Source organism: Microtus oregoni, unplaced genomic scaffold (assembly GCF_018167655.1).
Source record: "Microtus oregoni isolate MIOR12 unplaced genomic scaffold, Mior012 000027F_ref0000203, whole genome shotgun sequence".
Classification (NCBI taxonomy): domain Eukaryota; kingdom Metazoa; phylum Chordata; class Mammalia; order Rodentia; family Cricetidae; genus Microtus; species Microtus oregoni.
This window is the reverse complement of record NW_024543086.1, coordinates 12,279,573-12,304,023: the sequence shown is the minus strand read 5'-3', so window position 1 is coordinate 12,304,023 and position 24,451 is coordinate 12,279,573. Positions and strand designations below refer to the sequence as shown.

General features: G+C 47.1%; 1 protein-coding gene across 13 annotated transcripts in view; it reads right to left on the bottom strand.

The window, feature by feature from the left end:
- Tenm2 (teneurin transmembrane protein 2) overlaps positions 1-24,451 on the bottom strand; it is a 1,249,250-nt gene that overhangs the window by 32,265 nt on the left and 1,192,534 nt on the right. For 11 of the 13 annotated variants that reach the window (XM_041675940.1, XM_041675944.1, XM_041675942.1 and 8 more), the window contains 7 exons: positions 23,466-23,609; positions 22,730-22,979; positions 14,340-14,360; positions 11,045-11,277; positions 8,499-8,653; positions 6,211-7,085; positions 585-760 (listed from right to left, as the gene is read on the bottom strand). In XM_041675940.1, the coding sequence (XP_041531874.1) occupies positions 585-760; positions 6,211-7,085; positions 8,499-8,653; positions 11,045-11,277; positions 14,340-14,360; positions 22,730-22,979; positions 23,466-23,609 (1,854 nt within the window). The remainder of the gene's footprint in view (positions 1-584; positions 761-6,210; positions 7,086-8,498; positions 8,654-11,044; positions 11,278-14,339; positions 14,361-22,729; positions 22,980-23,465; positions 23,610-24,451) is intronic. The other 2 variants (XM_041675943.1, XM_041675947.1) reach the window with 1 other exon arrangement.

Here is a 24,451-nt window from a genome sequence, read left to right as displayed (position 1 = left end):
GAGCCCACCGACATTATATCTTAATTAAAAGAAAAAATTAATCTGTAAAACGCTGTTTCTTGCCAGCCCCTGTGCTTGCCCTGGATTGCCGACAACAGAAGCAACGGGTGGCAGAGACCCTGGGATCTGGGTCCTGGCAAGAGATTGTTCGAGAGTGTATTTGCAAGAGAGAATCAGAATGGAATGATGAAACCCAAATCCAGTGGTCGCCCAGGAGAATAAACACCGCTTGAGAAAATAACGACATGGGTTGGATTTTTTACAGGGTGAAGGAAATAGGCAAGAAAGAGGAAGAAAGTAGTTGGGGGAAAAAATCAGATGGTTTTGGATACGTAGGTTTCTCCAGATAATTAAACCTTTGGTGAGAGGGTATGACATTTCCCTGAAGCTGAGAGATTTATTTTTATTTTATTTCTTTTTTTCCCTGAGACTGTTTTCAGATAGCCTGGGTATGCTGTAGACATTTAAGTAAGACAGAAAACTGAGGAATGTTCTGGATGTTTAGAAGTTCCCTCAGGCGAAGGATTGCTGGCTCTGTAGCTGGGGATGAGCTGGGGGCTGAGGGTGTTGGGCTGGGGCCTTACCCTGTACCACTGTGTAAGAGGCCTCCACCGAGGAGAGGTTGGTGATCACAGTGACGTCATCATCACGGTTGGAGTTCTCAATGTCAATGGTGATGGATTTCTCCATTTCCCGGTGCAGACTGGTCACCACCCCCGTGGGGCGTGTCACGTTGGTCAGACGGCCCTCGTGGTCATAGCTGGAGGGAAGATACAGGATTTCAAGTGCAGCCTGTGGAGCTAGAAGTTTTCTTGACCTTCAGACCCACAGGAAGGTCAGACACATAGGGGCAGAGAAAGAGAGACTGGAAAATGGGTGTCCCTGGATGCTGCTCCACACTGAAGCCCTGCTGTAATCCTAACCTCTACCTGCCCTGAGGCACAATCCTGCTGTAATCCTAACCTCTACCTGCCCTGAGGCGCAATGCTGTGGTTTTCCTGAGCCCTTTGGTATCACCTACTTCACCTTAGTGGAAACCAGTCCCCTGGTCTCAAGCAGTGTGTGTGTACACCTTCCTGAGCTGGCGGGAACAGCTACTTGTAAGCATTGTTTTGCTCTGCAGAGCTACCAAGTTAATGCTCCCCAACTATCCACTCCGTTCTGTCTTGCTTCTGCTGAGCAAACCTTTATTTAAGTGTGTGTGTTGTGTGTGTGTGCGCGTGTGTGTGTGGTGGTGGGAGGGAGGGCTGTGTACACTCATGCCCATGAAAACCAGAAGAGAACTGGAGTTACAGGCAGGTGTTAGCTGTCCGGAGTGGATGTTGGGAACTGGACTTGTGTGCTTTGGAAGAGCCCCGAGTGCTCTTAATCACCAAGCCATTTTTTCCAGCCCTTAAACCACACTGTTTTCCCCCACTGGTTGTTCACCCGATCCAATCAAAACCTGGCATTTGAGACCATCTGAGCTGTAGTCTTTTGCAAGGTACCACTTCATTCCACGTTTCACCTTCTCGTAGACCTCTCAAAGTCAGTCTACTACAAATGCCACCTTCACATTCTGACCCCAGACACTCCAATCCTAGCTTGGCCGTGTAGTTCCTAAGGAGCTCAGCTACCCTAGCCTGCTGGGGAGACTCACTGGATCTCAGTTGTCCTTGGCATCCATGTCTGGGCATGCCATGAGCACAGTTTCAGCCTGCAGACTCCCTAATGAGAATTCTTTATGGATATGAGTTGTCATCACCCTTTTCTCAGCAGGTGGTAATGGTTTTGCTATTTCCAGGTGGAGAGGATTTCCCACTAGAAAACAACTGGACTGTGAGAGGCTCCTGTCTAAAGAGGTGAGGGAAATGACTCCTCTCATGGGCTTCATAGAGAAGTCTCTGGACTCGCTTGCATGGGCTTTCACACTCAGGAGAGATGGGGAGGAGGATGGAGCCATGAGGTCTTTGCTTAGAGAATGAAAAAGGACACACAGCTGGAGGGGGGGGGGGGTCTCCTTCTGGACTGGGGAGAGGAACCCAGTTGGTCAATTCTGAGTGACGGGTCCCGGAGTTGGTACGGTGTGTGCAAAGGAGGTTGTCCATGGGGCATCCCATGGGAGAGCAGTGGGGAAAATTACCATGAAGCCAGGCATAGAGGGGGCTGAGATGCTTGAGATGGAGACCTGCATCAGACTTGGGCTGACCTAGAACTGTTGTCTTTAGGGAGAAGAGGAAACAGTCAAGCCCCATGGATGCTAAGCTGCTTGGCCAGTGGGGTAAAGTTTGTGAGAGGACCAGGAAGCTTGGCGAGCTGAGGGTCCAGCTTCTTGTCTCTGCCCCATCCCTTGCTTAGGGCTCTGTGCAGTGAATGGGGGGGAGGGGGAGAGTCCAACCTCTAGTCTCTGTCCCATTCCTCGCCTAGTGATCTGTGCAGTGGAAATCCAGAAAGCACCTTCCTCTCAGAGGCTTGGTGCTGTAACCATGGAGGGGCCCTAGGCCTTCTAAGCCAAAGGGGAGCCCTCTGTTTATTCTCAGGTTTCTCAGATGGGGGCCCAAAGATTCTATTTATAAAAGCGACAAGTTAGAACTATACTGAAGGATCAGTGATTAAGGATTATTAAATAATTACCTATATATAAGACAGAAACCTAGGCAGCTGTCAAAATGAACAGCGTGGATTCTTATTTATTGGCACATGGGCATGTATGCACGAGCACACACACACACACACACACACACACAGACAGACACACACACACACACACACACACACACACACACACACACAGGGCAGAGTGGAAAAGGGGAGAGCAGAGACTCCTCCCTTCCTAGCACATGGCTTTTACGTGTAGTTTCTGAAAATAGAGACATAAATATTAACCGGATTTTTATGTGTGGCATTTTGGCTAATTTTTGTTTTCCTCCTTGAATATTTTAGTTTTAGTAATTGTTGCTTCCTTTCATATTTTAGAAGCATAAAACTACTTTGAAATAAGAAAGCAAAGCAGTGATGTTTGTGCTTTGATGTCTTACGTAGACTTGGCAGCAGAGATCCACCACACACGGACTGTGTTGAATGCCTTCTCTGGGACCTGAGTGGGATTTGCAATCCAGAGCTCTGTATTTTAGGACACTTGCAATGGGCAGGTTGCTGTTCATGCTTCTGAGGGGAGGGAATAGAGCTTCTTCTCTGGGGCAGGCAGTGAGGATGGCTGGCGGGGGTGGGGTGGGGTGGGGCAGAGGCAGAGGATGCAGCAGGCAGTGAGGTGGTGGGTGGGAGCAGGCAGTGAGAATGGGGCAGGCATTTCACAGGCTCTTTGAGGGAGAAAGCGTGCTCTCTGGCTTGTAGGCTGACTTTCATGGGGATGCAATTGGCCACAGCTTTGCTTGCTTCCCCAGGATAGATTTGCAGATTCAGCTCTCTGTGCAGAAACCTCTCTGCTCTCAGGAGAGAGAGCAGCGATTACTACCAATGGGGTCTCAGTGTTAACCTGGGCAGACTCGTCAGAACCTTGATGACCACGGGGCGTTTTACTTGCTCATAGTCGGTGGACGTTCAAACACCTCTTATGTGTAAGCTGCTGGTGAAAGCACCAGAGATTTCTATGAGAATGAAATGGACAAAATTCCATGCCTCTTGCCAGGCTAAAAGGCAAAGATAAACCAAGGCTGCTCTCCCCTATTCTGGGAACATGGCAGCAGGGGGTGGGGGTGGGAAGATACTCAAAGCCCAATTCTTACATCTCCATTTTGACTGGCTTTCCTAACGCCACCTTCTAAGACAGAAATGTAACTGTCTCCTGAGGGGCTCATTCCAGCTTGGGAGAGTGCCGAGCCTGCTCTTTCTCTAATATAACTGCTGAACTTCATTCCAAGGGGAAGTCAGCATCTAGACCGTATCACATGCTGTTTTCCTCCTGCCTGAATCTGGAGGAGGATGTGACCATAGCCATGGTGCACACAGCACAGCCCTCTCTTCTCGGGGGCCTGACCTTAAGGGTTATTATATTTTCTACCCCTCTGGATTCCAGTTTGCAAAGGTATACTCTGACCCTCAGGAGATCAGGACCCCTAGAACTGAGGATGGCGAGAGAGGGGGATATAAACCCCTCTCTCTGAGAAGCACTCAGAGTGCAAACTGCCCCCCTCCAGTCTACTGCCTGAAATTAAGTCCTGTCTAACTCTTGCATGGAGGATGGAGACAGATGTGCTTTATAATGTCTGTGTTAGCGTCTAGTTTCTGTTGAGCTCCTGGAAGCCAGCCTTTGCTGATGGCCTAAGATATACTAGCTCCATGACTGGTCACAGCTCCCGTGCAGCTGATAGTACCATTTGACACACGTGACCGCTGAGGCTCAGAGACATGGAGAAACTTGTCCAATGACAATAGGAAGTATGTGTCAGAGCGAGCATCCATACCACTGCTGCGGAAGGCCGTGGAATCTCTCAATCCCTCTAAAGCTGGACCTTGCCTAGGATACGCTATTAAGACTCAATAGCCCGCTAAGGGGGAAATTTTAATCCAAGGCTGGGGCTTCCTGGAACTAAGGGACAGCTTACACTGAAGCACAAACAGTTTCTTCTCTTCTCTTCTCTTCTCTTCTCTTCTCTTCTCTTCTCTTCTCTTCTCCTCTCCTCTCCTCTTCTCTCTCTCTCTCTCTCTCTCTCTCTCTCTTTCTTTTCTGTTAATCCAACTCTCTCTCTAGACTTGTGTGGTGTTCACCTGGACCTAATATCCCTGACAGAAAGTGTGACTTGTGTCTGAGTTTTAAAGCAACACCTTCTGACCAAGTGTAACAAAAGCTAGCCCTTCCTTTTTTGGAAGCCTAAGGAAACCTTATCTACGTGTCTCCACAAGCGGGGATTTGGATCCTTGGATCTACTCACATTCTGAAGCGTGGCAGATTAAAAGAGAAAATGTGATTCAGTTTTACTGTAACTCCTGAACAAATACTTTAAAAAAATCGAGCCTTATGTGTATGTTTTCATTCAGTTGGGGACCTTTGCTAGCAAACTGCCTCCAATCAAGAGTTCATATCTGTGGGGCCCCGATACCTGAACTTTGGACTGGATTCCAACCTAGGACTAATTCAGGAGAGCCTCCTTGACCCCAGCCTTTGCCTCTCATTTAATAGACTTAACAGCTACTAAGTGCATTTTCTGGTGAAGTGTGATCAAGTACTAGCACCTCGAAGGTTGTGACTCTGCTCAGAAGTCCCGGGACAGAATGCTTTGCCCAAAGAAGTCAGGACTCTGCAAGTCATTCTGTAATGCAAGAAGTCTCCAGCAGATGGCGACAGCTTCCTTTGAATTCTCCCGAACCCACTGGCATACAAACAGGAAGTGAACATTGTTGATTTAAACGTGATCAACAATGAAGTCTTCTTTCTCTTGTCCCTCCTACTCCTATCTCTCTGTGGCATTCCTCCCTAACTTAATAAATTCTCAGCTAACAGCGACTCAGAGACAGAAAGCAAGCCAGAGCTCCTAAGGCGTAATGCTAGCTCACTGCTGTGGAGAGAGCCCGGAGGCTGGTAAACTCCATTCTGTCCCCAGCAGGTCACTGGGACTCAGGCTTAGCAGCCGCCTCTAGCCAGCAACTCTTAGGGCAATACCTGGGGCAGCAGGCTTGCTTGACCAGAGTTGCTCCAGGACCTAGGGAAAACAGCTTTTTGACAAAAACAAACGGTAGAACTATTAAGTATGAGATAATTGTTTGGGGAAATATGACCAGCCCTCACATCTTTTAATATACCTAGCACTTTATCTGTATTGATCTGCTTCTGCTAAGGAGGAAATTCAGAGTTTATCTCCCTGTCTGTGCAATCAAGTGTGTTGCTGGACCTATTGTTAAATCACAGGAGCCCCGCTGGGACCCTGCCTCTTGCTTTCTAATTTCCGCACCCATGGCAAACATGAATAATCAGTGGGGTTAATCAGCACTTTATCTCCCAGGTGCTGTGCGTGTCCAATATCCTGAAGTTTGAACGGCAGGCAGACAACAGGAATTCCCAATGCTAGCGGGGAGGATGCTCAATATCAGAGGCCCGATAGAGCAAATCATTTAGGAGCCAGGAGAAGGGACACGAATATCCTGAGGCAGTGAGAAATCATTGAAGTTAGGAAGACGTGACTAGGCAATTTTAAAAGCAACGTGAATGGTCCATCCGGGTGCCAGCTAGAGCAGGGGGCGGGCTCTAGAGAAATTGGTCCAGAGCCTACTTACTCATAGAAAGTCGTCCAGCCCGTTTCATCACTCTTGGTGGCTAGGAGTCCGGTGTTTCCATCATAGGTCATGAGGCCAAGCTCCAGGTTCTGTGTTGACACCGCTTTGATGCCTCCATTGGTGCCCACGGTAAGGGTGATGATCTGGTTATCCGGCATGAGCAAGTGGCGGGGCATGCCGCTGCTGTCCCGGCGGATCTTTAGGGAATTTCCGTTGTTGTCAATCAACTCAGTGACGTCATTGTCAGCGCTGTATGTGAAATTGTACAAGTACTCCCCCGTCACCAGGCTCACAGTGTATTGATGGATACCATCGGCGTTGAACACGTACAATTCCTGCTCTCCCGGCGATGCGGCCTCGTATTGGTTGAATGCATTAAGAACAGGTTTATTTTTGCTGACTGCCCTAATCCGAATATTCCCAAGGTCCGCGATGTAGATGGTGCCGTCGGGAGCCACAGCTAAGGAGGATGGGGAGTTCAAGATGGCGTCTGTGGCGTAAGCATCATCTCCCGAGTAGCAGATGCAGTTGACGTCATTTTTGCAGTCGCAGTCAGAGGCTGCTCCGGCTAAGAGGCAGATCTCCCCATTGGTGGTGACCTGGCGTAGGCGGTTGATCTTTTTCTCGTCGGTCTCAGTGATGTAGAGCACCCCAGTGTGCGAAATGGCGATGGCACTGGCCGACTCCAGAGCAGAGTGGATGGCAAGCTTACTGAGCGAGTAGTCAATGCCCGGAACCTGGCAGTGCATAGGCCGTCCTGCAATGATGCTGACCTGGTGATTCTCGGTGATTCGCAGGATGACGTTGTTCTCTAGGACGTATAGGGAATTGTCCATGGGGTTGACGGCAAGGTCTGTCGGCCACTCCAGACGAACCTGCGTATGACGCGACATTTCAAGAAGAACCTTTAATATATTGGATGCATGCATTTGGAGAAAAGACTTAGCTTTAAAAAAATATTTATTTTATTCTATATGTGTTAATTCTTTCCCTGAACGTATGTTGGCACCATGTGTGTGCCTGATTAGAAGAGGGCAAGGATATTGGATCCCCTGGAATTGGATTTATGGATGGTTGTGAGCCACTGCTTGGGTGCTGGGTTTCAAACCCAAGTCTTCTGCAAGAGCAACAAGTGCCTTTAGCTGCTGAGACAGCGCCCTGGCACCGACTTAGCATTTAAGTAGCACACTTACTGTGGCCCACTTATCACTGAACTATTTGCCTGAGCTGGCTGTTTATGACAGAGAAGAAGGGAGCATGTGACAAACTCTTCCTCCGATGTTGTCTGTCCTGACTCGAGGCCTGCTGGCTCCAGTGTCGCTTGGCTTCAGACGACTCGCCAGCACTGCAGCCACTAAATGCAGTGGTACAGGTAGACAAATGCATAAGGGACCAAGGCAATTTAGCCCGCGCTCAGCTCCCCAAGCCACGGGTCAGAGAAGGCTGTGTTCATTTGGAGAAGACACATTTGTCTAAATTGCAAAAAGCAGCCATGTGACTCGGGAGGTGGCCCCAGCCCAAGAGCAGACAAAGAACAGGCTGGCCAACAAAACTACAACTCGAGTGTTTGAAAAAAGGAGCGAACAGAGCCAAGTCAAATACATTCTTCCTCTGTGGAATTTGAAATCAAAGTCTCAGTGGCAAGTTGTCAGTTTGGTGGGGGAATTTGAGCTGAAATTTATGAGGTTGACCAAGGGTTGAAAAGACTCTCACAGGCAGGGTGAACACACACATCAGCTTTTCTGAACAAATGCTGCACATTTGAGGGGCCTGTGGTCTCCGCCATGGCAAGAGGCCTGATGAACCACACACTTGAAAGGATGACTGAGGAGGGCTTTGCTCTAGTAACTGCCACACAAAGTGGAGGTTTATATGGTGACGATGCAATCGCTCCAGATCAACAGGGAAACTCTGATTGACATGTAACGCGAAACCGTATAGTCTCAAATCTTTGAAAATGGTGGAGACGAGAGATAATTACACAGCAGCCCCTACCCTATAATCTGCCACTGCTGGAGTGTGCCACCAGCTCTGCTTCTCAGAGAAGCATCACCCTCTCTGTTCTCTCGCTCTCTCCCCCTCCCAAATCTACTTCCCTTTCATTGCCCCTCTCTCTTCTCTCTCATTCCTATCCTACAGCTTTTCCCATCTTGATGTCTAGTTCACCTGATTCCTCTCCAAGCTATGATCAGTGTGCACAGCTCATACTCCCAACTCACATAGGAACACGTGAGAACCACGGGCTAAGACCTAGGAGTTGGTTAAGATTGAGAAATAAAGAGTCCCACCTGGGCCACATCCATGCTGGAGTCACAGCTCAGTGGCCGGACAGCTGTGAGGTCATTGGACCCCAGCAGGGTGGAGATTATTCCATTTTGGTCGACCTTCCGGATCATGGTGGCATCAACGAAGTACATGAGCCCGTTCTTATCCACAGCAATGCCTGGGGAGGGAAGCATTGGGATGGGATTTTTGTTTCTTTGTTTGTTGTTGTTTTGTATTTTGAAAGAAAGGTGGTTTGTGGAGGAGATGGAGGAAATCCTACTCTGGGCGTGATGTGTTTGGACCAGGGACCTTACTGGGATGGGGGAGCATCCTTCAGAGCAGTAACTCTCAGTGCTTTCAAGGCAAACATTTCTCAAGGGCTCTGTGCTGTGACTTGCACCATTCCCAGGGTGCTAGGTGTATCCACCCCCTCCCCCAACCAATGACATCATCTTGAACTGCAGAGAAACCAGGGTTGCAAGTGAAGGTGGAAACAGCCCCAGCTCTGCTCTCTCCAGAAAACAAATTATTATCAAAGTCCATTGCTCTAAAAAAAAAAAAAAAAAAAAAAGACTGGTAGTCTATTACTCAAATACCCTTCACAACTAATTGTGAGAATAGGGCTGAGAAACACCGATGCTTTCAGCCACAAACTCCCAATCCAAAATATATCCTCCAGGAAGAATTCCCAATTAAGCCTTGACTCCAATCAGCACTCCAGTGCCCCCAGGGAACACAGAGCCCTAGCATTTCCCTGTCACAGCAGGACTGATAAGACTCAGACTGCAGCTTCTATTTCTTTCTCTTTTTCATTTCAGTGCCCAAGTACAAGGCTTGGCATCCTTAATCCACGCTGCAGGCTGCTGGCGCAGTTGCTAAAAATGCTAACAAGAGTTAGACCCTGATATGATTGCTCTTTAACCCCGAGCATCTTTAGTCCTTTCAAATAGACGCTTTATCGATTCCAAAAACTCCCCAGGACAGGAATCATGGAAATGATATTTACCCTTTCTTATTTGATTATTTATTTAATTTGTGGTGTGTGTGTGTGTATGCATGCACGTGCAATACATGTTTGTACATATGGAGGCCAGAGGCCGATATTGGGTGCTGTCTGCTTTATTTTTTGAGATAGGGTCTCTCACGGAACCTGGAGCCTCCCGATCTGATGTAATTAGGGATTCCCCCTGTCTCTATACTTCTCCAGAGTAGAGATTACAGGTGTGTACCACTGCACCTGATTTTTTTTAACGTAAATGCCACATGACATGTTTATGCCACAAACACTTTACTAAGTGAGACATCTATCCAGCTCTCTCCAAATTTTTCTTTTTTCTTTTTAATCTCTGAAGCTCAAGGACAATTTAATTAGAGTTTAAAAGAAAAATACCCAATGCAGGCAAGTTGTGAATCTCGGCAGTTGCCTGGAGGAGGAAGATGGAGAAGAACAAGAGGAAGCCAGGCTATTTAAGTTAAGTCAGCATGGGGGTCAGCCAAATAGTAGATAAGCAGGCACAGGCAGGGAAGGGGGTTTAGAGGAAAAGGGAGAAGGCCCAAAGTATCAAATGGCCACTTAGGCTCAGGCCAGCTTCTGAAGAAAAAGGAGAAGTTACATCTTTCTGAGTAAGAACCCAGACAGGCAGGCAGACTCAACAGGCTTGTAGAGACTGTACCAGGAGCTGGGAATTCTGGGAAAGAGAAGTACACAATCTCATTAAAGGGTTAATTTATTCCTCCTGTCCCCTTTAGTGTGGCTTATGGTGAATCTATCTTCTTGAGGGAGAATCCCTTGGCTAGGAGGTCAGTTAGGCCAACTAGATTAATTTAAGGAAGAAGACAAGGGCATGTGTCTAGCTACAACAGTGCTTCTCAACCAATGGGTCGTGACCTTTCACAGGGGTCACCGAAGACCATCAGAAAATACAGATATTTATATTATGATTCATAACAGTAGCAAAATTACAGTTATGAAATAGGAATGAAAATAATTTTATGGTTGGGGGTCACCACAACGTGAGGAACTGTATAAAGGGTTGCAGTATTGGGAAGGCTGAGAACCTTCCACTGATCTAGCCTGCATCCTTTTGACTAAGAGGAAAAAGCTTTACCTCCCATTCAGCATACATCCCTTCCCCATCCCCCCACCCCCCACTCCTCTGCCCTAATTCTTAACTACTACAGTTTCTTTGGGTAGTGACAACATGACACCGTGATGCTGTGCCTCAGACTTTGGATACACTGTTGTCTAACATCAAAGTCTGGCATAGTGGAAGCTCCTGGTGGCCTCTTATGGCGGGCACTCTGGCTGATGGAGTTAACACTGTCTCTTGGTTCTCTGTGACTGGCTGCAGCCAGAGGTCTCCAGGTGCAGACGACTATATTTCCATAAGTAGTGTATATATGGGAAGTAAAGTTTGCTTTAATAAATTAGCTTAAAAGCACCCACACAGACCCAGGAGCCTTGCAGTAAACGTTCTTAGGAAAAACGAGTGTTTTAGACGACAAGGATGCCCTCAGCTTGCAGCAGGCTCCCTGTGGGGCGGAGGGGGTCTCCTTCTGTGGTCCTTACCTCGAGGGCTCATCAGGGTGGCGTCCACAGCTTTCCCTCCATCCCCACAGCGGGCTTCATCAAAGGGTAGACACTGTTCACCAGTCCCTGCCACCACCTCTGAATTCCCAGCCAGGTCTTTGGCTCCGCTTAGAGACTTCACTCGGTAGATTCTGCGGCTGTTGGTGTCAGAAACGTAGAGCGAGCCGGTCACAGGGTCCACAGCCAAGTAGTACTTGTGTCCTGGGCTGTTGCTTTAGGAGAAGCACAAAGAGAAAAGAAGAAGGGACTATGCAGCTGGCCTGTTGGGTCGGCGGTGACAAAAATCCTAGCGAGCCTCTTACTTTCCCTAGTGTATTTCCATTTTAGTGAATTAGTGACACCCTGAGTTACATTTCAAGACATTATGGCTCCCAGGTACTTATAATTAATCTTATGTTTCTCATGCTGTTTCGGGATTTGAAGATTCCCTTCGAACTAACAGACTATTGCTTCATTTAACTGGCACAAAAGACCCCACTCCAGTCCTGTTTTAGTGAGCAAGGATAGTCACCCAATGCCAGCTTCCTATATTTCCCACTGGCTTCGCGTGTTATCTCATGGGATTTTGGAACCCAATCCCTCTGAGATAACATTCTCTTTTTCATCTATGCCTCCAACAAGACCTCCGAGGTCATGGATGCTGGAGCAACCTGGAGTTTTCTTTTCTTTTCTTTTTTTTTTTTTGGATTTTCGAGACAGGGTTTCTCCGTGGCTTTTGGTTCCTGTCCTGGAACTAGCTCTTGTAGACCAGGCTGGCTTTGAACTCACAGAGATCTGCCTGCCTCTGCCTCCCAAGTGCTGGGATTAAAGGCGTGTGCCACCACCGCCCGGCTAACTTGGAGTTTTCTAAGCTTGTGGTGACCAGTTCCCCAGAGCCATCTCCAGTCCTTGGCCTTGGAGCTGACTGTCCCCTAGTGTCTATGCGAATGAAGCTGCTATTCACGGCCAAGTGCAGCTATCTTGCCATCGTGTCCAACATTTGTGCCTCATCCTGCGCAAACCACTGTCCAGCATCTCGGTTACCAAAGGAGACGGTGCAGCTGTCGGGTGCTGGATTAATACTGAGGCAAGTCCTGAGCCTCCCTGGCTGCTAGTGATCAGGGGGCTGTGGGACCTCGGGACCTGCCTGTTTCCTGTACTGTGCCTCTCAGTGTCCTTTGTGAGGCTGACCAGAATGGAGCCCGACTTGGAGAACTGGCTCAGGACTACAGGAAACACATGACTCAAACCCAGCTGGGGACCTCAGGTGAGCCTTTGGGCAACAGTGAGCATTGGCTTTCTTATTTGGGAAATGACAAAACCAAGTCTGATCTTTGCTAATGGTCCTTCCAGCTCAAAGGTCTATAGTTCTCCCCTTGTGTCTGCTCCTCATGGTGTCTGGGACCAGAATGGGTGCTCCCACAACTCCAATGCTGATTATTCAAATCCCTCCTCTCTTGGGGGTAGGGGGAGGTACTTCTTTCTGGCCCAGGGCATGGGTTCCATGTACCTAGAATGAGTGCAGGCCTTTTTTGTCTTGATATTTTTCAGTTATATTCTGGGACGATGGGAGGAGAGGGCTGGAAGAGGTGAGTGGAAGGTGAACATATGATGGTTGGTGTCAGGTGTATTTGTCCTGTGGACATTAACTGGTAAATTACTAATTAAAACACTATCATTTGGGTTCTTGCCTGATTTTAATAAAAAAAAAAAAAAGAGACGGGAAGCTATTTTTAGGAACTATTTGTGTGTTGAGGCCATCTTTAATTCCTGCTTCTCTTTGGGTTGCTATTAAGACTGCTAATTGAACTGGAAGTCAAGGTCTTTTCAGAGAGTGGGCTACTTTGGGTTCTTTTCTTTCCCTTCCCTCTCCCTTTGTTTTCCGCCCTCCTCACTTCTTGGCCAAGTCATTCGAGAATATCCATATATGCAAAACAAATTAGGGCAGAAAGGGAAAAATCCATGCCATTTTTTAATTAGATGCTGCACCCTCTCACTGAGCGAACAGTAGCTGGCACGATCCTCGGGAAGATGAAGGCCCTGCACATCTGTGCCTATGTCTGAGGAAGATAATTAATTCTGGACTTTCTAGGGAGCCCGATCTGAAGAGGCCTTTCCAGATTTCCGGCATAGGAGCCGACAGGTGGGGTTAGCTGTTGCTGGGGGAGACTATTCTTCTGGTGGCCCATCCTCTAGCCACGATCCTCAGTGAGCAGTCCAGGAACAATGGAAAGCCATACTCCACACTGGTGGTTGCGGTGAGGAGCAAACATGGTTGGTCTGTGGGTTTCCAGGAAGGGGGAGTCTTTGGGGGACATTTCTACTCTTTGAAAAAAATTTTTGCTGCATTGGGGTACCTATCACCAGTCAATTTGGGGGTTTTCAAGATTACAAAGGTGGAACTTTTCTTTTCCTTCCCTAAAAATGTGCATTCCTTAGAGAACGATGATACCGGGTGATCTGTTTCTATTCTTTGTCCCATCTGACCCATTGTCACAAAAGGCTTCATGGCTGGTGTTTCATGGACTGGAGACAGCGTTCATCCCATCAGTAAATTGCTCTTCTCCCCCAAAGCACGAAGGAACATCTTTTCTGTCGGAATACTCATGCTGCATCCGTGTCTCTGCAGTGCTCACTTACACGCACACACATACGCGCTGTGTATTCAACGTGTGAATTCTACCGTTGTGTTCTTAAATCATCTTGAGTCAGCACAGTGACAAAAAGCACTTGCTCTACACCTGTTGTACTACTCCTCAAGGGGGATTTAACTTTATAACAATTCTCCATGTACCTAACTGTTGTATTTATTCTGACCCGCAGATTGGTAATTAACGTGTGTGTGTGTGTATGTGTGTGTGTGTGTGTGTGTGTGGCGTTTAAATGACCACATATCTAGGGGAAAATCATTAATGAGTTGAAAATGAGTTTTTGACCCGTTTCCAGTTCATTAAAGCTTTTGTGAACCCAGTCCAGCATTTACAAAAGCCCGAAGTTTGCCTCCACTGTTTAGCCCAATTATGGACCACACGGAGCAGCCGGGACAGAGGTTCACCGAGGGTTTGTTATCTTGCTCTCGCATCTCCCAGAAATCCTAATTACTGTCAGCTTTTCGACTGCATTTCATAATTACAAAAGCTTATCATATCCACAACACACAATTAGCACGTAAAAAAGTTACTGCATTTGGTACATAAAAATATACAACATTACACAAAAAGCACAAAACAAGAAATTGAACACAAGGAACAAACAAACCATAGCAAATTATATGGGAAAGAGTGCTTCATCTTACCTATGTTTAAACTCTTTATTTCTTTATAGAAAGAAAACAGGAGGAAAAAAGAACAAACAGTTAGCTGAGGAATTGATGATAATGCAAACATAACATTTTTTGTTTGTTTCTTGTATAATGGAACCCTCCTCCCCACAAAGCAATCTTTTTCATTTTTTTTTAAATTCTTTTCTATCTGACAGTTCCTGGCTCAATTACTTGGGAAGAATCCCTGAATGTAGAGTCCTCCTGGCCACTGGGAAATGCTTCGCTTTTCTGACAGGCAAGGGGGCTGTCATGGGACACGGAGGGCAACAGGGGAGACAGAACTTCTGGCTGATGCAGTAATGGCAGATGGGTTGACTCTCAGGGGCAATACCTGCTGACTAGAAAGGACTTCTGTGAACGTGGGGGTAGAAGGATTCTGAAGCCAGTTTCAAGCTCAGCTGGCAAGAACTCTGTGATTGATTTGTGATGTCTGTCCTGGATGTGGAAGGAGCACTTGTGTTGTTGACAGCTACTGGTGTATCAAGGGTAGAGTCAGGACCACCGAAAAGAGAGAACCCTGGCTCATATCCGTTGCAGCCTGGCAAAGGCTTTTCACTCTCCAGACCAGTTTCTACCCCCCTCGCCCAGCTCCAGGCTTCCTTGCTCCTTCCCCCATTCACTTGCACGAACATCACACGTCACAACCCGTATATGAGCATCACACCTCACAATCCGTATTCATTCTTTCTCACTGTAGCAGCCAATATTTTGCCATTCATAAAATTCACAGGCAATACTATCCTCTTGATGTTGGAGATGGAGACTCCAGTTAGCACACCATTTAGGAGAGTTAGGAAAAAAAAAAGGTTTGTTGCTTTTTTTTTTTCCCCTCCAAGAACAAAAAGACATTTCAAATTCAGCAGGAAAGTGGCTAAAATGTAGCATTAGAGAAGAAGAAGAGATGTAAGTGCCCCAAAAAAGGAAATCCACTCCCAGTTCCTAGGCTTCTAGGGCCAGGTAGTAGGAGCCCTGGATTCACTTTCCTTCCAGCTGAGAAAGGAGGCTTGGGGACAGGACAGAGAGAGGTGAGTGCCCCGATTCTGAGGTGCAGCTCAGGCCTCTGCCGGGGGCCATCATTAGAGGAAGGTTTACACAGAGATTACATTTTTATATTTTAGTCTAACATGTTAGTTTTTCCAAAAAAAAAAGTTAATTAAATGATGCTGATAACTCCTGAGCTCTGACTGACATAGTGCAATTTAAGATTCAGTCTGTAAAGCCTGGTGTGTCAGGGCGGCAGCCGGGAATTCTCGCGTCTATTTTATATTGCTTAATGAAAGTGAAATGCTATCTGCCACCAGTGGTAGACACATTTGCCTCTTAATTATTGCAATATCAATCCCATTTTTTTTTTAAACTCAAGATTTTGCGAGAAGACTGGATGGGATTTGGGTCTGCAGTCCTGACCTACTTCTTTTGTAAGAACATCTGCTTTCAGGTGATTACTATATCAGTGTTGGGGAGAGGACCGGAGGGGAGGGGACCAAGGCCTAGGAAGGTACGGAGTTTGGCAGATCCTATGGATATGAGCTTTGGATAACGGATGAGGTCACGGTTTTTCCAGTCCTGGGCAGGAAACTAGTCAAAATAACATCATCCTTCAGTTAGTCCCGGCCAAAGAGTACAGATACCCTACTTCTGAGGGGGACAGGCTTAGAGTTTGCACACCTTCAACGACACAGACACACAGACCCTTCAGGCACACCTTTTGAGGGAAAAGAGATGTTTCCAATTTAAGAAACTGAGATGTATTAGCATTTCACACTCCAGAGTCTCGGAGGCCTGTGTCCTCTGCAAAGACTGCAGGGGCTCCCCCGGGCTCCCCAGCCTACCTCCCAGAGCTGTCACCACCCTGTCTTGTGATTTATGTGTGTGTGCTGATCTTCTCCACATCTTTGAGGACAGGATGAGACTTACACATCTCTGCATTGCTGATACTTCAGAGAGAGGAAGGGCTGGGGAAGTAAGTCTTCCAGTGCAGAGAATCTGGAAGGAGGTTGCTTCTCTTGGCCATGGACAAGCTGTGTAGCCCTATGCTCTGTTCAGAAGTCTGAAACTGCAGACAGTTGGGAGGGCTGTGGACCTTCGCGTTCTCCCACCCTTTTCCCGTTCAAGTAGAGTGGAGTTGGGTTGGGCATGGCTTTATTGTTTCTGTTCTAAGTACAGAGATATTAATTTGGGATCCATTTAGTTGAGTTCTAGCGGGATGCGGTTAGGTGGTTACAGCTCCTTCAGCATCTGGCTAAATTATTGCCAGCCATCCTGTCGTAAGAATGGCTCTTGGGAATGCTTCTGCTCTACCGTGTTGATTCATGTAGCATCTTTGTAGGGCATGTGAGAGCCACTGCAGAATTCATCCTTCATGGTTATGTGTACGTTGGTGACACAATGATTAATGAACATCAGTTCAAAGAACATTACAAGAAAATGTGAAATGCCCAGAAATATTATAGAGGAAACCTGATAGAGGTTTCTCCAAGTTTTATAACTCTCACAACTTTGTGTTATTAACAACCAATTGTGAATATGGCAACAAGTTTTTTTTTTAACTTTATCCATATTCTATAACCAATTCTGATTGGTTATATGGGAGGAAAGAGTTAACGTGTCTGTTCATTTTATAGATAACAAAAAAAATCGGAAAATAATTGTCACATTAAAAAAATAATCAGAGAGCCGAGTGCGGTGGTACTTGGGAAGTAGAGACAGAAGGAGCAGGAGTTCCTCGCCATCCTGGGCTAAATAGCAGCAAGTTCAAGGCCAGCCTGGGCTATGAGACCCTGTTTTGAAAGCCCCAAACAACAACAAAAATCCCAAGACAAAACAAAGGAAAACAACAACAAAACTATCAGAAGAGAATCAAAGGGGTGTGGGGAAAAGTCAGGCACACGAGGTGGAGTAGGAGTCAACTTGTATGAAGTGTCAAGTCATTTGTGCTCGGTGACACCCGTGACCCGAGGCTTTTAAAAGACTTGCCCTTTCTTTTTCTCATCTTAAATAATATTGTTTCATCTTTTATTTCCTCTCATCCCAGTACTAACTAGACCTGAAGTCTAGACGAGATTAAGATGGTCCAGGTAATACCGGGGGTGGTTCTCTTTCTCTTAATTAAATTTATTATTATTAATTATTTTCATGATTATTGTCTGTGTATGTGTGTGCTGTGTGTCTGTGCATAAGTACAGGCATGCGCACACTACAGAATGTTTGTGTAGGAATCAAAGGATACCGTTTGGAGTTGATTCTATTCACTGTGGGTTCTGGGGAATGAACCCAGGTCGTTGGTCTTGGGCAGCGAGCACTTCTATCTCCCTACACACCTCACTGGCACTCAGTTTTCATTTTTGATTTATAATTAGCTTTTCTTCTTTTTAAGAGGGACCTCCTAAAATTGTATCAGCTTTCAGCTTAGATCTGTCCTTGGTCAAAGGGCTTGGTCAACAGAGCCAAGGGGGAGCCGAAATTGTTTGGATACATGGTAGTTATTACTATTCTGGGTTAAGGGCTTTGTTTGCTTTACTTTCTTAACATCTTCAAAGCCGAAGGAGGGAATCTGGCACCCTGTGTGTCCTCACGCTCAGTGGGCCCAGCTGGCTGTAGTCACACTGTGTGTTCTCACTCTCAGTGGGTCCAGATGCAGTCACACTGTCCACCCTCACACTCAGTAGGATGGCTGCTTGTTTAACTCTCAGGTCAAGCTTGTCTTTTGGGATTCTTTGGACTTCCAGGTACTTTTGCCCTCTTTCCCAGGTTCCTACTTTGTCCACATCTCTGCCTCCTCCAGTACTAACACATAGAAGCTGGACAATTCCCTACCCTGAATATCTGTTCTAGGGCAGTCTGCCATGCCTGTCCCCTCCACCCCTCTCCACAGAAAACACAGAAACAATGTCTGCCTGGAGGGTGATCTTTTCAGACCCCCCCCCCCCCCACACCAAAAAGACCAAACCACATGCAACAGCATTACTTTTGTTTGGAAAATGGAAAAGAATTTCAAACATTAGAAGAGGTATGACAGCCTTATGTCTATCAAAAGGGGCCACACCAACAGACATTAGAGAGATACTGCCCCAGCCCTGACTGTCATGCTGTTGGAGGAGGGTCATCTGTCTATGTGTTACTTTCATTGGTTAATAAACTGCCTTGGCCCTTTGATGGGACAGAAAATTAGGTAGGCAGAGTTAAACAGAACAGAATGCTGGGAAGAAGGGAAGTGAGGCAGTCACCATGATTCTCTGTTAGAATCTTTCCCGGTAAGCCACCACTTCGTGGTGCTACACACATTAATAGAAATGGGTTAATCAAGATGTGAGAGTTAGCCAATAAGAGGCTGAAATAATGGGCCAGGCAGTGTTTAAATGAATACAGTTTGTGTGTTGTTATTTCGGGTGTAAAGCTAGCCGTGCAGAAGCCGGGCGGGACGAAAAGCAGGCCTGCTCACCTCATCACTACAGCCATGCTGTGGGGTCTACTTCTTAAGATGCTTTCAAACTGGAGAGTGGAGGATTTACCTTTGAGAGAAATTCACCCTAAGATGTTAGTGACCGATGAATTATCTGTGCCAGAGCGGCCAGGTTTTCCATGGACAAGGTGGAGAGGGTGATAACTACAGGATGGGAAAACATCTCCTACAGGTGGGATGTTGAGCTCTTCAGGAAGTGGGTGTGGTGGCGGTGTTGAATTAGAGCACACGGCTGATAACCATTGCACTCTTTCCAGCATCAGACCTTACCGGACTATGGGGATCTCTGGCTGGAGTGTTTCATATAGGCAAAAATAGAGGCAAGCTTAGGGACAGTTGTGGTAAAAATTCAATAGGGACTTGATTGGGAGGCGGGGCGCTGGGGTGGGTGAGCAAGGTAGGGCTGGGTGCCGACTCCAAAATGGAATCGCTCAGCTGCCAAGCCACAATGGAGAAAAGACACAGGCAAGACAGTCTCCCTCCCTCCCTCCCTCTGCGGGAGACTGTTTTGAAGAGAGGGATTGACAGCCCTTTGTTTTCAGGCACGTAGTGGGAAGAAAGGAAGACTCAAGGTGGCATTCTTGTAAAAGCTTAACTTCTAATCGGCTCTGGGTTCCTGCCTGATGAAAGCAAGAACAAGTTTGAAGACAGTTAAAAAAAAGGGCAAAAAAAAAAAAAAAGGAAAAAAATTACACAGCTATCGAGGGAAATTGGGAATGATAGCCTTCAAGCTGCCTCAGTTGTTACCACATAGGCATGGTATGCTTTTCTTTGATTGGGCGGTTAGTTTTACCACTGGTCTTGTGGTCTCCACAGTTTGAGAGATATGGAATCAAAGGCCGGGTCCGACAAGAGGGGAGGGACTGGCTGTTGAGTTCATGTACCCATCTTGAGTACCTAGTACTGGCTGGATACTGCTCTAGACTCGACAGGGTGGAGATGACCAAGGTGTCTACTCTATGGAAGTACACACACCCACACCTGAAGAGCCATACATAAATAACCCAGCAAGGTAGGAAGTCGTATCAGTGCCAATGGAAACCCAGAATGTTCCATTCTCAGAGGAGGGGGAGAATTTCTGGGAAGAAGGAACCTTCAGAACAGAACTAACAGACAGGAAGTGGTTGCCTAGGTCAAATGGATATGTTGAGTTGAGCAAGCAGCATGAATTAAGAGCTGGAGGTGGCAATGTACCAACCAGGTCAGCAATGATTTGGCTTTGAGCAGGAAGAGCCCTAACAGAGGAGGAAGTCCATACATGGAGGATTGGTGGTGGAGGGCCCTTTCTGGATGGTGCCATCCTAGGCTGGTGGTCCTGGATTCTATAAGAAAGCAGGCTGAGCAAGTCAGTAAGCGGCCCCGCTCCATTGCTTCTGCGTCAGCTCCTGCCTCCAGGATCCTACCCTGTTTGAGTTCCTGTCCTGACTTCTTTTAGTGCTGTGGAGGTGTAAGCCAAATAAATCCTTTCCTCCCCAGCTTGCTTTTGGGTCATGGTGTCTCATCGCTGCCATAGAGGGTCTAACTAAGACAAACAACAACAACAATAACAACAACAACAATGAACCGATCTCAGGAAGGAGATTCCCCTGGGGGAGAGCTGGAGAAAATGGGGAGTGTCATTGGGCCTCTTGCTTGCTCGCTTTCCACTCCTGTACTACATTTTCTCCTCTGCTTGGACTTCATGGCCTTGCGCTCTGTCTCTGTAATGGTTTCTTTGACTCTTCAGCTCAGCTGGAAGTACATTTTCTTCTCCAGGTGCCCCCCTCTACCCTCAGCAGGTTATTTCTTGAGCCCACATTCCATCTCTCCTGTCCCCACAGAGGTGTATGTATTGTGTGCCTAACGCTAACACTCAGTAAACATCCCGTGGAAGAGGGGGCTGTGGTTATCTCAGGGTGGAACCGCTGTGCCTCCCCACACCCTGCCACTTATACGTTTTACCCCTTATGGTGCCTGGCAGAGTTCTGACTCCTAAGAAGATCTAATGATAACAGTTGGTGGCCAGGTCACTGACGTCTTTCCCAGCAGGGACTGTGAGGACACTGATTGCCAACTTGATTGGACTGAGAAGAACCTAAGAGCTTAGTGAAGCATGCCTCTCAGTGTGTCCTGAAGGTGTTTCCAGAGATGATTAGGTCATGAGGACTCTGACCTAATGCTTAATCCATTGATGGATAAAAAAAAAAAAAGACTAGACTACAGGGAGGTGGTGGCATTGCAGAAGGTGTGGTCTGGTTGAAGGATGCAGGTTCCTGGAGCATGTGCTTGAAGGCTATCTTGTCCTGGTTCTGCTTGGCTTCCTGGATGCCATGGCGTGAACTTCTCTGCCATCCCCTTTCTGCCAACGTAGACAGAGTGCTCTGAAACCTGGAGCCAAAGTCTCTCCCGCTCAGGTTTGCTATCAGGCCTTTGGCTCACACTGACGCGGATTGAATGGACATAGACATGCAGTGCAAGCATGGCCGGTGGACTGTGCATCTTTGACATGGTAGCTGAGGGTGCTTCCACAGTACCACCAGGCACTTGGTGGCTCAGGCCCAAATCCTAGGGCTCTCTTTCTCTCCCTGCACGTCACTTCTTTTCCTCTCCCTCTTCTTTTCTTTCCTCCTCTCTCCCTCTTCATGCCTTTCACATCACCCATCAGGTTTAACTGGAAGATACATCTCCACTGGGACATTGGCACATCCTGTCAGCGCTACCAAATCACCATGACCCAAATCCTGGACCTCTGACACAGCCTCTATGAATTTTCTTGCCTCCACCCCCGCATCCCTACAGTCCTTTTCCCGCAGGCTAGCCGGAGCCATCTTTTCAAAAGGCCACTCAGATCATACGTCAACTACATCCGCCTCTACTGCAGCCTCTAGTGGCCACCCATCGCAAACGAAATGCGGTTTTTGCTCGTCCACATGCAAACGGACACTTGTCAATCCAAAGCACATATCCCTTCCTTTCTCCTCTAGTTCCTGCGAAGATGCTCTTTTGGGCTCACCAGCCCCCAGTCCCATTGGACTCCTATGGGTTTCTCCAATTAGCCAGGTTACTGGCTGAAAATAGATCTTTTGTGTAACTTCCCCGTGCCTGGAATGCTTTCCCCCAGATGCCCTATGGCTGATGTCATCATTCAGGGCCCAGCTAAAGTACTAACAGTAGGAGGGTTTTTTCTGACTATGTTGTGTTTTGTAGCCCTCCCCCCAATTCACCAAGCTCCCTATGTCTTGCCCTGTAAGATTTTCCTTAAAGCATTCATGACTTTCATTCATTATTTTTTCATTTTCCACGTGACATAATGGAAGTTCCCTATTGGCTCACAAACACTACCTGAGGGCATAATATACATTTATCAGATATGTATTAGCTATTTCCCTCCCCCTCACTTCCTCATTTCCATCTTTCTCCCTCTCTGTATATATCTTCCTCTGGTTGAGGGTTTGGAATCTAGTCTTCAGACTTAGTAGCAAGCAATGGCCAGGAGGAATCTTCCAGGATGGCGAGAAATGATCTCGTTAGGCCAGATGCCGCTGTGCCACACTGCATCCCAAAAAGTACAGAAAGATTCAGAGGGCTTACTGGGGGCAGCACCCAGAGGTGCTCAGCAAAACCTTGTGAATTAGGAGCTGAGCATCAGTGGTCCTCACACTTTGATGTGTGCCGGAGGCAGTTACTGAGTTTTCTGAAAAATGAAAGACACTTGGCTCCTTTCTGGGCTGGGGACTCTTTTGTTTCTCTTGTTTGTAGTTAAATTGCTGACAATCTTATCAAATGTGCAGCTGGCATTTTATAGATAATCAAACCGTTTCCCACTCTGAGAACCCCAAATTCATCCACCTTCCACCCACCCAGAGAAACCTGTGCACAAGGGGGATCTAGAGAGCAGAAGTTTTCTTGTGTGGCCATTTACCGTAACTCCAGGATACTGGTCACATTTCGAGAAGGGAAGATACGCCGGATGTAATTGAAGTCGCCAACGAAGAGGCTCCCATCGATCCCCACAGCCAGGGCCACAGGGGCCAACAATTTGTTGCCTTCGGCAAGGCCGTTGCAGCTGGGACAGGAGATGCTCCTGCGGCGACCGTTGCCCATGATGCTTGTGATGATGGCAGGCTGCTGGGTCAGGAACTGGTTCTCCCCCGTGCCTTTGTGTAGTATTCCTGGGGGAGGGAGGCAGAGTAGAGGGGGTTACAACACCCTGTTGGGGGGAGTACGTGGATTGACCTACTGAGTGGGTGGGAAGTGATAGGGAGAAAAATGGGGAACCTCTCCTTTTGGGGGAGCTTTCCCATTTCTTCCCGATGCAGAGAGCCAAAATGGGAGGTCCACTCCTGAAGCTATGATGTGGGTATGATACTATCTGGAGGGATAACAGGAAAGGAATGATGAGGTACAATAAGGCTGATTTATTGAGATTGACTTTTAAAGGGGGAAAAATGAGAAAGATCAATGAATCTGGGTGGGGGGCATTTGATTTTAAATAAATGCCCAAGCCAAGGGCTACTATTTAAATGTCAACACTAGAGAGACTAAACCAATGAATCAATTTATTCATAAATGTTTTATTGTGCCAGGGATGGAACCCAGGACTCACGCATGGAAGGCAAGCATTGCCCGCTAAGCACTGTCCCTAGTTCCCAACTTACCACTTTTCACATTTAGGATGTGGTGCTTGTCCAGGGACCAGCCGCCCAGGTTGGAAGGGTCCAGCTCAAATCCCTGAAGCAGGGCTGTTCTTTTCTCCCATAGGATGAGGCTGGGGCAGGTCTCATATTCGAACCCGACAGACACTGAAAGACAAAGGGTTGGGGACAAAGTGGGAGACAGGAGGTGACTGAGTGCTCCGGAGCTCCTTAGCAAGAATGAGAACCACACATTAGCAGCGATATTTGTTCCCCAAACTTCAAGAGGTGGCTGGCAGCTTTGGCTCTGTGACTTCATTCCATGAAATCTAGACTTTGAGTTGAATTCAGCTTTGAAACTTCAAGCAGAAATCACAGGAAGACTTTCCTGATGAACATGTTGATCTTCAAAATGACCTCAGAGGCATGGAAGTGGGAGAAGCATCATTTCAAAACCTAGCCCTGAACAAGTCTCCTTAGACATTGATGGGAGGATGGGAGGCAGTTTCTGTCAGCCTGCTGTTCCTGGGATGCATTTGTTATGTTACTCTTTAGGAGAAGGCCTTAGAAAGTAATGAAATTCCTTGATAAGGAGGTTTGGGGGCAGCAGCTTGTGTAAGAAAAAGGTTCTTAGCATGGCTGGCCTGCCGACCTTCAGTGTCTGCAGCTTTTGTACCTAGAAATTCAACCGATGTCGTATAGACTGAAACGATGTGGAAAAATATACTGCATCTGAACTGAACACAGACAAGCGTTTTTCTGTGTTATCATTCCCTAAACAATACACATTATAAAACTTATCCAAAGGTGATTAAAAGAATATGGGAAGATATGTGCAGGTTAAAGACAAAATGCTGTGCCGTCCCATGCAAGGGACCTGAGCATTCACAGAGAGGTTGGTAATCAAGGGGATTGTGGAAGCAATCCTCTTTGGATACCAAGGGGTGACTGCACTCAGGGTTTAGAAAATACCAGGAAAGCCTGGCACCCATAGAGGGCAGCCTGCTAGT